Raw genomic sequence first — 15,174 nt, forward strand, 5'->3', positions numbered from 1 at the left:
TGTCAAACAAATCTTAAAGTCATAATTTATGTGTTTTTACTTCAATCTCGTTTTTTAATTCAACTATCCCTTAAAAAAACAGGTAATTAGATGCTAAAATTAAACTCAAAAGAGCTCAAGCAAAATAACAGGTGACCCAAAATCAGATTATTAAAAAAAATCACGGCTAAAATCAACAGTAAAAACACTAAATCTTTTTAGTTTTTACTTAATTTTCTGAAAAATAGTTTAATTGAAGACATGAGCTGAGCACTTGGAATTAGAACAGTCGGTGAGCAAACCAAAGAAGGCAGAAGTTCAGTAACAATTAATCCATCCAGACCACTTTCTCACTAAAAAATGTTTAAATTAGTAGCCAGCGTTCAATAGGGGTTCCTCTATGTACTTAAATTTGAAAAATTCACTACTCAGGCCTACTCTTCAATAAAATTGCAGGAGGCAAGATTGAACTGCACGGGCCGCAAGCAAATATCAGACTCCATTGGCAGCAGATGACACAAATTGCAGCTCAACAACACGACTCGTATGCACAAAGGTAATGAATACAATGGAGAATGGACTTACAAGAGACTTGAAATCAGGATACATTCATCAAATCGAAAAGACAAAAAAAAAAAGGGTAGCAAAATTATGATAAAAATAAAAAACAGGCAATATTTCCTCTCTTGTAACTGTGCCATGGTCACCTTGGACCAGATAACTCAACCGCATGCAGATTTTCTGTCGAGTCAACAATCCAATCAGAATTTGGATGAGGGGATAATTCTACCTCCTGACGAAGAACTTCTACCTTTAGCCACTCATCCCATCTCTCTGCTAAACCATCACCTTCAAGCATTCTCACCACTTCTGACATCTTAGGCCGCTCCATCGGGGTGCCTTGCGTACAAAGCAGCGCAACCTGGATTAGTTGCTCCACCTCTGCTTCCACATATTTGTTTTGGAGATCAGGATCTACTAGCATTTCTAACTTCTTCTCCTTAAGAAGTCCTTTTACCTGAGACAACATCAATTCCATTACTAGTCATTGTTCTGAAGCCTTATGAAATGGGCAAAAAGACAAGACTTCAAACAAAAAAATAAAATACAATAAGAACATAGTAAAGTGTGCATACCCAATCAAGCAACATAACATCATCATCATTTGCCAACCTAGCAAGGTCAAAGGCCCTCTGTCCAGTAATTAGCTCCAGAAGCATGATTCCATAACCAAAAACATCAGTTTTCTCGGATGATTTACCAGTAGATAGGTACTCTGGAGCTATGTGCCCTATTGTACCACGGACAGCAGTGGTGACGTGAGTATCCTTGTAGTCCATCAATTTTGCTAACCCAAAATCCCCAACAACAGCCTCAAATTCCTCATCCAACAAAATATTTGCAGCTTTAACATCCCGATGAATAATCTTTGGATCACAATGATCATGCAAATAAGATAAACCCCTTGCAGATCCCAATGCAATTCGCTTCCGTGTTGGCCAATCTAGAGGAGGTTGTGACGGTGGGCGTTCTAAAACATGCATCAATAAAACAATTAAGGTAATGATATAATGGCACAAAGCTAGTATTAGAAGGCACAAAGAATGATCGACCTATTTACTAATCAAAACAAATTGTGTCCAGGCAGTTGAAATATCAATGACAAATGCCAATGATAACAAGGTTTACCCCTCAAACATGATGCAACACTTCCATTAGCCATGTAGGGATAAACAAGCAGTCTTTCAGTTGGTGTCATGCAAAAGCCACGTAAGCGGAGGAGATTCCGATGCACAGCCATGCTTATCATCTCAACTTCCGTTTGAAACTGCAACTCTCCTCCAGGTGTACGCTCTTCTTTAAGTCTTTTTACAGCCACCAAGGAGCCATCTGCTAGACGACCTTTGTGCTCTTCCTTAAGTCTTTTCACAGCCACCAATGAGCCATCTGCTAGACGTCCTTTGTAAACCTTACCAAATCCTCCTCTACCCAGAATATTTTTGTTGCTAAAGCTATCTGTTGCAACTTGTAATTCTCGCAGTGAAAACCTTTTAAGCTGTCCTAGATGAACCTCGGGATCTTCTTCAGCTGCAAAGAGACAAACATATTTCATCAAAACATCCTCCAAAGTCTAAATCTGTTTTTGTTTTTTTCTTCAGTTAAAACCCTAACCAGGAACATCAAAGAAGAATTCCTGAGGCTTCCTCCGACGCCACCAAGCAAATGCTAATGCTGGGGCAGCAAACAATAAGGCTGCACCAGCTGCAACTCCTCCAGCAATTGCTCCAGTGGCACTATTACCTCCTGAAGTTAGATGCAATGAAAAAAAATTACCAAGATTAGCAGAGCAGGATATCAAATTCTTGACAAAATATTCACCGGTAAACCAAATAGTGGTCAAAATTAATGACACTAAAAATGGGAATTCAGCCTATGTCAGGGAAACATAATTGAATCAATTACATCAATTTTAATTAATTTAAGTTCTACAAGTTAAAATGTGTTGCAATATATTCTTGTACCAGTATTACTACATCACATATTAAATATTCCAGCCAGTGTGTACAACACAATAATGACAACAAAGCATGCCTTCATATTAATTGACCAGCAGAAGCAAAATTCATATGTACATTTGTAGGATGTATAACTTGGACCACATAACAGTTCAATATTGACCAAGCAATAATAGAAGGAAGAACTTCGCTCATAAAAACCCAGGTCAGCTCACATGCCAAAAACATTGACTGACCATGCTGGAGGCTTAAGAAATACTATAATGTGAGAACATGATCTGAACTTCTTAATTTCAAGCTGAGAATGAGTAACAGATTACCTGGTGTAGAATCTGGAGGCGGTGGGACAAATGGAGGAGGAGGAGAAAATGGAGGAGAACCTGGGCAGGGATGACCAGTAACCGGTCCACAGAGATCCAAGTTGTTAGCAAAACTGAAAGAGAAAAGGAAGAATTTCAGAAGCGCTTTCAAAAGCGGTCCATTAAGGGTAGGTAATTCTCTGATGATTATCAAACCTGATGGGAGTGAACAGTGAGAAGGAACCATTATCTGGAACCACTCCAGAGAGGTGGTTGTTTGAAAGATCCCTGTGTTCCAAAATGCGAAATGCAAAAATTTACTTTTGTATCACACGATTTCTTAAAGAGAGATTTCTTCATGAAACATAGTAAGTAACTGAGCACTCACAGTACTTGAAGTGCTGAGATATTAGTCAATGACATTGGAATGGGCCCCGCCAAACTATTGTTATTAAGCCGACTGTCATAGCACCAAACATGGCAAGAACCCAAAAAAAAAAAGTTAAGCTCCAAAATCAATCAAGAGACGCAGCTTAAATTACCATCATAAGCAGATGCCATAACATTATATTATGGCTAAGGATATAAAAGCCATGTTAAATAAAGAAATTGAATCATTGATTGGCATGTGTGCAGATGCAGGTTAGCAACACTCATGTGCATGTCTAACAGGCAGCAATTGCAATTTATCATTAGATGGATCATTAGGGATCGCTGAAGATTAGGGATTCTGGCAATTCAGTAGAGCCAAGAGCCAACTATTAATTCATTTTGTTTTTCCCCTGCAGTCTAAAAACTACTATAACAAGGTACACGTATCAAGAAGCATGACTAGTAATGGACAAGAATAAAGAATTGATATGCATCTAATAACAATTTTTGGAAACTAAACCACAAAGATGGAGACTGAATATTTTAGGAGCATACTTACAGGAATCGCAGTTTTGACAGCTTGCCCAAAGTGTCCGGGATGGGACCAGTAAAACTATTCAAGTAAAGATCCAAGCTCACCAGGTTAGTCAAATTTCCCAGATCACTAGGAATTGGTCCACTTATATTGTTACTATAGAGTTCCCTGTTGTAAACAATATGGCTTAATGAATCATGCAAGAAATGATTGAAAAACGAAAGATGTATCAACCCAAACTCACAAAACAAAATTAACAAATTGCAAAGGGACTTTTTCATAACTAGATCAAGCATGATATATGTTTACATCTGTTCAAAACAAACTCATCACTACTAGAAGGAACTTCCAAGTGATGAACATTAAAATTTACCAAACAATTCTCCTGGGCCTGACCTGATCCACACAAGATGCTGTTACATTACAACCAACAACAACCTCAATTTATGGAGCCAATACAAGATAGTGGTTCGAGCAGCAGAGATAGTGCTTCCAGTTTATGAAACATGAACTTCACAAATTTTCAGTCATGGAAGTTATTGCTAGACCACATTCAATTTTAACACCGACCAAAGCTACAAGCACACAGTTTAATACCAGAAAAGCAAAGCATCCCTGTCCTGAAACCTTAGATTATTTCAACTTTCCCATACTCTAGGATAAATTCCAGTACATGTCAGATCATTCTGCAAACATCTCAGAGGAGCCTTTGCCTGGTACAGTGTTGAAATTTTGGAATTGTCACCACAGAGAAGCAGGGCTTCAATCTTGAGAACAGCTACTAAATGCGAAATGTTAAGATAGCCTTCAAATTCTTTCTTCCAGGATACCAATTCAGTGGAAAAATTCGAGCAATGCCTTTTTTATTATTTCTGTATAATATGGCATTTCACTTATCGTGAATGGAGTTATAATTAAGTGATGGGTCATCCAATACATAGAACAGAGGCCCCTAACATAACAAGTTTCTGATTTTCAATAGAAAATATGAGTTTCACTCAACCAGGCAGCAAATACGTGTTAGATTTGGTTAGACTACAGGAAATGCTAACACAATCAGAAATTTCCAATTATTTTTCACAATTCACTGTTCTGTCATAATCAGAAAATCTTTGGCCGACAATAATTTGTCAGGAAAGCACCATAATCTGCATGGTTGGAAGTGAGTACAACACACGCCAACATAAACAATCTCATTAATATTTCCATAATCATTTCCCACATGGAAGTGTATTGAGAATAAAAATCCAAAACTGTTCTCTTTAGTGTTACCAAATCTCCCATCCTTATAATCTAAACTCTTTAGGGAGAATCAGCCCCTACAGAGAACATTGTCAGCCCTTTCCAAAAAGACCCATGAGCTTTAGTCTAACCCTTGCCTCTGACATCAACTGGATCCATGTTTACCCCAGTAAGGATATAATAGCACAAGAGGCACTCACTATCAATTTCATTCAAGAATCCTATTTAAATATGAAAAGACATGCTCTAATTGTTTAGAAGTGCAAATATAATCCTTTCAGCTAGACTGCTAAGACATGGAAACACATTCTACACTTAATTGCACTAGTTCCAAATCATATTTTTTCCAGAAAGAAAAAAATGAACTTTTTGATGATTTCACAATGAAAAGTATTTCTGGGGAATCAACTATTATACATTTCAACAAAGAAATGAATGCTTGAGAGCATTTATTTGTCTCCAACATGCAACTCGATGTATAACATTACATTTCGAAATTCCCTTTACAAGAACAAGAGAACTGGTCCAGTGCACCATTATGCAACCATTTAATAAAAGAATTAGATGGATGCGTTCAAATCATTGAGCAGGACTTACAAGTATTGCAAATTCTTAAGTAGGCCAAGCTGTGGAACAAGCTGACCAGATAAAGCAGCATTTCCAAGATCACTGTGAAATCAAGAAGAAATATCACATGCTGTATTCCTCAGGAATGCTTATATAAGCTAATTCGTATTGTTATAAGTTACATCAAAGGCTTGTTCTTGAGGAACATCAAAAGGGCAAGAAGCTTACACTCGTATGACACTATTATCATTGTTACATGTGACATGAAACCATGTGCAAGGGTTGACAAGGGTAGGATCCCAACTCTGCAGGACATTGTTTGGATCATTCAAGTTGCTCCTGAGGCTATGCAAAGCATCACCTGTTTTCCAGCAAGCAAATTCAGGTTAGGGGTTGACAACTATCAAGGCACAAAATAGACAGCAATGAGTCAATGAGGTGCAGGAACATCGAGGGTTGACATTGATTCATGGCATTTCATCCATAGACATTGATGATGAAAAAAGAAGAGATTCTTTTCCCAAGAAAAGAAAGAAAAGAAAAAAAATATAGGATTTAAGGCCTTCTTGTGATACCAGAACTTAACTGAATGTGCAAGACCCGAATCATCTCACAGAAATCATCCACTCATTATCTAACATTGATGATGAAAAAAGAAGAGATTCTTTTCCCAAGAAAAGAAAAGAAAAGAAAAAAAATATAGGATTTAAGGCCTTCTTGTGATACCAGAGCTTAACTGAATGTGCAGGACCCGAATCATCTCACAGAAATCATCCACTCATTATCTAACATTGATGGAAGGATATACATCCACAACCAGATGTATCTCAAACCAAGTGCATTTTTTAAAATTATTTGATAAATCCATCCAGATATGAAGCTTTAAAATGGAGAACAAAAGGCAAAGCCTTACGAGGCAAATTCTCAGGTGCAATAAAGCCATTCTAACTATCATCTTCAAGTCATAAATAGTACGAACAAACATACTCTCGTTCTTACATTAAAAGATCAACATACACAACCTCAAATTTACATCACATTCAAATTCACCAACAAAAGCAATAAATTGAAAAATCCAATAAGTTCACCAGTACCCATTATCAAAGTACTTTAGTCAGCCGCAAATACTCATTCTTCACTGCAGCAAACAATTAATGAAACCAAAAACAAAAACCCTTTAAAGCAAAAACCAAGATCAAGTTCAAATTCTCAAAAAGAAAAAAACCAACAAAAATACAGTACCAAAAAACGCAATAAATGAGCATAAAAACAACCAACCTTCCATGTTACCCAGAACCAGCCATACTGGATGCAGCAGCAACACCAAGATCAACAACCACAAAAACAGAAGGTCCCCAACTTTCCTCTCCATAACCCACCAAAGTTCTTAACTTTAACCTCTCAATCTCCTCAGATCCAAACAACAACAGACCAGAACCCAACTCACCATTACATAGCCGACCAAAAAAAAAACCCACAAAACACCTGGCTTTCCCTTTCCATTTCAACTCTCTCACAGCACCAAAAACACTAATAACCCCACCATTTTTTCTCCCTCTAGAAACTGACCTGATCTCTAACACCCCATTATACCTCACTTCAAAAAATTCACAACTTTAAGACAAACTCAAAACGCACCACAAAAAACACAACAGCAAGAAGTAACAAGGCTGAAATATTTCAAAGCATTTTCAGTTCACTATCCTTTATTTTTTGTAATAATAACTAAAAAATAAAAAATAAACACTTTCCTTTTTATCCATGTTTATTTATTATTTTTCTTTTTTAAGTGTTCTTTTTACGAGGGAGATGTGTAAGGCTGCCCGCACAAGAAGCAGAAGCTGCCCATTGCCCGAGCGCAGTCAAAAACCTCATTCGCGCTATATCGTGGAAAGTGACGTGACCCCAAATAAAACCGTTTCCCGGTCAAAACTTGTACGACCGTCGATATTTATTTTTGGGGTAAGGTATAAATTTGTCCCTGGTTTATTAAGGTCATAACATTTTGGTCCTTAAGCAAAAACAATGAATTATATTTTAAATATTATTAAATGATAAAAACAAATTAACCTTAAGAAAACACAGGCTAAATTCTCTTTGATTTAAATCAAATATTTATTAGATGATAAAAAAAATGACTACTTCTCAATATATTTGAGCATAAAAAGTAATTTAAAAAATAATTATAACTATATTCTTAAATAAGCATGAGAGTTGAATAATTATGTACGGTATTGTAGCGTTGTTGAAACAGGTAAAAATCTCAATTTTATTTTTATTTAAATTTATTTTTTTAATAAGTTCAAATTATTTAATATTATTTTAATATATTCATAATAAAAATAAACTTTAAAAACCAACTAAAACAACACCTCACTAAGAAAAGAAAGATGTGACTTGATGGTTTTATGCTTGAAAACCCCTTGTCCCTGGTAAGTGGGATGCTAAAGAATTATAAATCGTTGCTAGGATGTAGATTTCGCGACAAAAAACAAATGGTATCATAAAATCATATTCATATCATAAAAAAGAAATTAAAATAATATATTAGAAATTGTATAAAGGGGTGTTTAACTGGAGTTTTGAAAATTTTAAATTATTTTGATGTAATAATGGTAAATATATATATATATATTATTTTAATACATTTAAAATTAACATGTTATTCTTTTCATTGGACATATTTAATATGGTGATTCATAAATTTAAGATTTAATCTAATTCTTTTAATGATGTGAAGCGCTACGTGCTTGAGAAAATGTGTTCTGAATTCCGATAACTCTGCATTTATTATGATGTGAAGTGCTACGTTCTTGAGAAAATGAGAGAGAGAGAGAGAGAGAGAGAGAGAGACGTGCTCACAAGCAAGAGATCACAGCACCTTATGAGCTCCTTCCACGTCTCCTGCCTGAGAGTGTACACGATTGATAGAATATTATATTTGGGGGATTTATTTATACTTTTGGTTTGCCATGTCAGATATCGGGAACAAAACGTGACAGTAGCATTAGTGAAGCTGTCTTCGGCATGATAGCGATGTGTCCCCGTGTGCGCGTTTTATTAAATCTTTTTTTTTTAAAAAAAAAAAACATAGTCATGCCGTATATTATCAATAATAATAATAATTCTCCTGGCGATGTTATTGCGGTCCAAAACACCGATTATTGTTCATTATAAAGGTGTAGTTATTATTTTGTTTTTTATTATTTTATTTTTTCACTTTTGCTTCAGGGATAAAATAATATTTTTATTATAATATAAATATCTTTTTAAAAATTATACAATATTATTCTAGTTGTTATATTTTTTAATGTATAATAAAATTACTAATATAATCCTTTTATAAAATTATTCAATGCTTTCTAAATATGAGTTTTTTTTGTATTTTTATATTTAATAGAACAATACAATTTCTTTTCTTTATTTTGCTCTCTCGGATTGTGTGGTAGTCATGTAAGAAATATATTAACCTTTTAATTTAATTCATCTTTTTTTATTTGTAATTGTTTTATTTACATTGACTATTTCTAACTTTATTTTATTTTTTATTTCATTCATGATCACTTAATTATTTTATTTATTTTCAAATTTAATTTTTATTTTTTTTATTTTAAATTATTTTTTTTATTTTTACATTAAATTTGATCACAATTCTTTTAATTGTTATTTTTAAATTACTTTTTAATGGATTTGTTTTCTACTATTTCATCCATAAATATTTTATTTTTTCCTGTCATTTAATTTTTATGTCAAATTTAGTCTAAATTCTTTTAATTGTATTTTTTTTGTATTTTTTATTTTTTTTCTTTTAATTTTATCCCTTAATATTTGTTTGATTAAAAATCTTACTTATTTGTTTTTTAGGATTTTGTTTTAATGGGGTCACTTGAGTTTCATGATTGAGTAATAGATCTAAAAGATTAAACCAAGTCAATTTCTACCTTTTTTAAAATATTTTTCTTACGATATTCTTTTTGTTTTTCTTTTTATATGGTCATCCCAATTTTATTTTCTAGATGCATGTTTAATTTGTTGACCTGGATTGACTGTTGGGTTTGCTTGAGTCTTTTTTTTCTTTAACAAGTTTTTAAAATTTTAAATTAGGTTATAAAAAACTTCTTGATAGGATCCAAATTTAGAGTTTCATAGGTTATTTGTTTTTTAAGATTTGATATTGTTTGTTTTTATATGTTTTTTTATTAATATTTTTATACCTATCTCATTTTTCAAGAATAAATTTGTCAAGAATTATGTTTTTTAATTAAATCTCTATAAAAGAATTCATGGGATATGACTTTTAAAGATTAGATTAGATCTAAAATGTTTTTTTTTCTATATTAATGTTGTTTTATTTTTATTATCTTTTTAAAACTTTTGTTCTATTATTTTTTTGTTTAATTTTTTTTTTAACTTTAATTTTTTTTAATTTAATTCTATTGGGCTAGCTCTTAATAATTTATTTCTATTTCAATCTATTATTTTTAAATTCGTAAGTAATTAATCACATTACAAAGAATTATTAATTTCACCTTTTATGGTTTGTTTAATCTTTCAAGTTTAATCATAATTCTTTTAATTATATTTTTTTTGTTTGCGATATTATTGTTTTATATTTCATCCTCATTAGTTTTTTTTTAATAAATTATAACTTTTTTTTGTTTTTTTTACAACCTTTTTTATTAATAGTTTTTTTAATGATTTTATTATTTAAAATTAAATTGCATGATGTTTAAGTTTTTTGATTAAATTTGGATTCATGATTTAAAAAATTATGAGTTTTTTAGATTAGATTAAGATTAGGAAGTTTACTTGTTCCTCTTTAAGTTGAAGTTTTTTTCTTTTTTTATTTTGAAGTTTGACATTTTATTTTTTTAATTTTTCTTTGGTTAAATTAATATTGGATTGTTTGATGATTTTGAATAATCTTGGGCGCTTTTATTTTTATTTTTTTGTTGTATTTTGTTTTATAAATATTTAAATTACCAATTAACCTAATTACTCGTGAATTGATTTTTTTTTAACCCATCATTTTTTTAAGTAAAAAATTGCTTGGCTTGCGGCAATGGTAACTCGTGGGCAAAATATCTAGTACAATATATAATAGTTTATAGGAAACGGCCCCGTTCTTTCACCGGAAAACACATGTTAATAGAACAGGGATGAACATGGATAGTTTAGATAGTATTGTGGTTAGGGTTTTTGGAAGGGAGAGTGTAATTAAGAATTTATTAATGAAAGTTTTGTCTGAGAGAATAATAAATGTTGTTTTTTAAAAGTTTTTTGTTTTAAGAATATATCAAAATAATATATATTTTTAATGCAACACATAAAAATAATTGAAAATAATAAAAACAAACTAATTTTAAGGTAAAAAAAATAAAAAATAAAATCTAACAGCAATCCCAAACACCCGATAAGCTAGCAATTACTCTGACATTAAGCAAAAGCGCTCGATCATTTTGAGGATCATAAAGACTGCATTCTTTTCTATAAGGCGAGGTGCGGACCGTGAGGTACAGGTCCACCATCAATGCATTGACGTATCTAGCAGTGTTTCTGCAGAACCTAGCTAGTTTATCACGAACCGATCCTTAATTTGAACTGTCCCTTTATCACACATATATCAACGTGATATTATGAACGATCCTTTGATGAGATACAAATGCTGTAGTGCTCCTCAAATTCTCAAGTCCCTATTTTTTTTAATGACGAACGGATAGCTTTCGTTGATAAAGAGAGCTGATAGCAGGGAAGAATCCCTATGATAAACCTGTACAAGAAAACAAACTGAGGGAGAAATATCATGGTGAAATTGATACTAGGGCGCAGAAACAGTAGTATTGCATTATACACACTTTATCATTCAATTAATTAACAACAAAAAACTTCATTCCAAATTGAATTTGTTTAACAAGAATAATCTATTTTCTTATCTATTCATGAAGTTCCTGTAATCATGAGCCAGTTTCCACAATTATACTAGTTAACGTTACGAGTTTTGTGTTATGCATGCATGTTAATTATGAGTGGAAACACCATCAGTAAGCGAAGGGGAAGATTAATTCTACAACAGCAAAACTGGGCAACTCTGCAATCTCTCCAGCTCTCCCTCTCGCACTATATATATATAAAAGCAACGACGCACATTCATTTGAAGACTTGAATCTCCATGATCCACCTCAATTATTTTTTTGATGGACTCACGAAGTTCCATTGACGATTAATTTCAGCAATTGTACTGTTAAAGTTGTGATAAACTTCAGAATGAATCCAAGCTTTCCTTGACCGTGTCCTGAGTTGATGATTGACCTGCAAAATAAATTTATTATCATTAAGCGGGTCTCTTTCATAATTAAGTTAGTAAATATAAGAAGAATAAAATATAGATGTGTGAAGAGATAATATATGCTAGCTAAGGAACGCAATATAGAATAAAAGAGTAATAGAGTTGAGTGAACTTGTATGAGCTTGTTTGCTTACATTTTATATTTATAAATATAAGATATCATATAAATTTATGTATTGGTATAGTTGGTAAATGAATAAAAAAAAGATGTATATATATTTCACATTGAAAAGAAATATTTTTTTTCTAAGTGTTTATAAGTATGAGTTTTTATTATGTAATAAATTAAATGAAAGTTAAGGTAGATGAGCTTTTCTAATATGCTTTTTAATTTTATTATATAGATAATTATACTTTTAAAAAATAGCACTTGACCCTGTAAAACACACTATTTCAATGAACAGTCTTCATTCAATTTCCAGTTTTGATTAATAACTTCTATAATTTGTTTGTTTGTTTATTTTAGTACACCAATTATGTATTTAGTGTTTGAATTGAACTCCTTTTAATTAGAGTAAATTATAAATTAATCCTTGTAGTTTTGCAAAATGAATTAAATATTTTCTTTAGTTAAAAAAATAACTAATTAGTCTTTATATTCTTAAATCTATGTAATTTTATTTCTTTAACTTCATGGTCTTTTTCCATTTAATTATTTGTTTTAGAAAAAAAAGTAAAAAAAATAAATAACATGAAAAGATTGAAGAGAAAATTTTTTAAATAAAAAATATTAAATGAAATATGGTCAACACTGATCAAAGAATTATTTAATTAAAACCAGAGGGACTATTTAATTTTTTTTACGAAACTAGAACTAATTTATAACTGACTCTTTTAATTATTGTTTATTAAACTCTATTTTTAGAACATTAATCTCCTTAAAAAATATGTTAACAATTTTTAAAAACTCACAAATAATAATATAATATCAAAAATTAATTTCAAATAGAAAATTGAGTTTTATTTTTAAATTTTAGTTTTCCCATGCTTAAAAACACTCAGATATGGAATGATTAATTCCAAAGTTTGCGTTGTTGCATGATCACCCTAAATCATTAATAAAATTTCACAAGAGTGTTCGTTGAAATATTATTAGAACATTATTAGTGAAATAATTATGAATTTAAATCTTAAAATTTGTGTCCTCATTAACCGAGCTGGTTGTAATTAATAAATGTATAAGAAAGTAATTTGATCGATTTAAATTAAAAAGTAAAAAGGTTAGAAATGAATTTAGTTTTTTTTTTGAATTTTTGATGTTGGACTGTATTCTTATCCATGAAGTAAGTAATAGACAAGGAAATATAAATTTTTCCCACCATTTTTATTTGTTTTCTTCTTTATTTTTATTCAAGACTTGCACTTATAATTTGTAAACATAATTTTCTAATATATCACCTTTTTTTTCACAAAATAAAACTCTATTTTTTTTCTTTTTAAACAAAATATTTTATTTGACGTGTATTAAATTGATATGCACTGATAGTAATTTGTTTTGATAATAGTAATTTGTTTTGATAATACATGATTGGTAATTTTATTTATTCTTTTTTAAACCTTACACTTTCTATATATAAATTCAGAACTTAATTATGTAAAATGAAATTTTCTTTAATTGCTATTCATTTTTCTTTTCTGTTGAACTCTTTTTTATCCAAAATCATAATTGGAATGGGAATTTTTGAATAATTTGTGTCTAAAATTATAAAAATAATGATAAATGCGGTGTTTTTACTGCAAGGTTGAAATAGGAGATTCTAATACGAAAACAAAGGTAAGTAATTAAACCCACAAAAAACATTCTAAATTGGCCATTTCTTTGTTTGATTTTATATAAAACAATAGGATTGATAAATGGCATAATAAAGGTGTATTTATAGACTTTCCTTCAATTCTGATAATGATTTTATCTTCCCCATATATAAAAGTATGTATATCAAGTACCGATTGCTGGGATATTTCCTTGCTGTATTGAAGATGATCTGTATCCAAAGAATAAAAGGCAATGAAATCATGTGATTATGATCATGCCATGTGCTGGTGGAGTACGAACAATTACTTCATTTGTAGGAATGCTTCGTTTTGAGCTAAGAAGATCAATATACCTGTTCGTGTTATCATATTATGATCATCGAAATGTTAGGTGAGATTGAAACTTCGATGCCTACAATTAATGGGATAAAATATAGATGCAGTGTATCCAGACTTGTAATAAAATAGTTTCTTAAGAGAGATTCTTCATGGCCAGACCTGCAATCCCAGTTAGAGCAATTTTAAGAATATAATACATGTAAATGATCAGAGTAGGTTTTAGAAGAGAAACAGAGAACGACATTAATGAATTGAACAAGCTGTATAGTCTGACATCCCTTCCCAGGAGTAGGTAAGGGGTAGCTTCGTTTGTGTCATGCCTCTTTAATAATACTTATTGCCCTTTGGCACTTAGCATTCTGTCTGACTCCCAACCTGTTACTGCCATGTTCATTGCTTATAGTTTTGCTGATATTAGTCAAGTTTTCTCTCAAATGGGCAACTCTTTTTCCAGGTTTCATGTGGGCAGAAGTATCTTGGAAAGTAGCATGAAGGAGTATTCGTTGAAACTGCATATCAGAAGAGCTTCTTTAATGTCCTTTCATTTCAATCTTGAAGTACAGTTTTGAGATTGTTCATGAGAAATCAAGAGATTTTCTGTTACAGTGGAATGACAAAAAAAAAAAAAACATTAACACAAATATATAGAATCCGTCATATGACTTGGGTTAGGGATAAAGAATTAATCTAAAATTAAAATAGTTTAATATAATTGATCTAACGAGTTAACTTACAATCTAGTCAAAACTTGATAAAAATCTCATTTGATTTTTTTAAAATAATATTATTTGAATTTATTAAACCCATAACCATAGCACTGCGGTTTAATTTTTGGCATGGGTTTAATAACCATAGATGAAAGGGGTGCCTACATGTATTATATGGGAATTGGAAGGACTGAAATGTAGTTACAGTCAAATTAACTGTCTATTAGAGCATCTTTTGAGATAATTAAACCATTTCCTAATGATGTGGAATATTGTTGAATTTACTTTGTAGGTAATTAAACCAAGTCATAAGCCTCATGATGTGGATTGTTGAATTTACTTTGTAATTCCTCACGCATACAAATTGAAATCATTTCCATTGACTCATTCGTGAAATTCATTAGATTTGGTCACAAAAGGCACCTACCACGTACGTGTGAAATTAAAGGGACAAGAACCGGGGACTGTTTCGCACTTTACGTCAATGGCTGTCGAGTCGCATTATATAAACCAGACAACC

At 31.5% G+C, this 15,174-nt stretch overlaps 1 protein-coding gene across 1 annotated transcript; it reads right to left on the reverse strand.

Moving 5' to 3' along the window:
* Positions 1-315: 315 nt before the first annotated feature.
* On the reverse strand, positions 316-7,266 carry LOC105109487 (somatic embryogenesis receptor kinase 2-like). Its single transcript, XM_011004212.1, has 12 exons — positions 6,789-7,266; positions 5,739-5,871; positions 5,541-5,612; positions 3,726-3,869; positions 3,183-3,254; positions 3,011-3,082; positions 2,816-2,928; positions 2,152-2,283; positions 1,916-2,067; positions 1,669-1,858; positions 1,116-1,510; positions 316-997 (listed from the first exon to the last, which is right to left on the reverse strand). The coding sequence occupies exons 1-12, from the start codon at positions 6,880-6,882 to the stop codon at positions 683-685; spliced, it is 1,884 nt and encodes a 627-aa protein (XP_011002514.1). The 5' UTR covers positions 6,883-7,266; the 3' UTR covers positions 316-682.
* Between the last annotated feature and the right edge of the window lie 7,908 nt (positions 7,267-15,174).

The sequence above is a fragment of the Populus euphratica genome, unplaced genomic scaffold, assembly GCF_000495115.2.
Source record: "Populus euphratica unplaced genomic scaffold, PopEup_1.0 scaffold219.1, whole genome shotgun sequence".
NCBI classification, from domain to species: domain Eukaryota; kingdom Viridiplantae; phylum Streptophyta; class Magnoliopsida; order Malpighiales; family Salicaceae; genus Populus; species Populus euphratica.

Coding starts and splice junctions, on each gene's coding strand:
- LOC105109487 (XM_011004212.1), bottom strand. CDS start 6,882: ATGGAGAGGAAAGTTGGGGACCTTCTGTTTTTGTGGTTGTTGATCTTG. Junction 3,870..5,540: donor CTTAAGAATTTGCAATACTT/GTAAGTCCTGCT, acceptor TGTTTACAACAG/GGAACTCTATAGTAACAATA. Junction 2,929..3,010: donor TCACTGTTCACTCCCATCAG/GTTTGATAATCA, acceptor TTTCTCTTTCAG/TTTTGCTAACAACTTGGATC.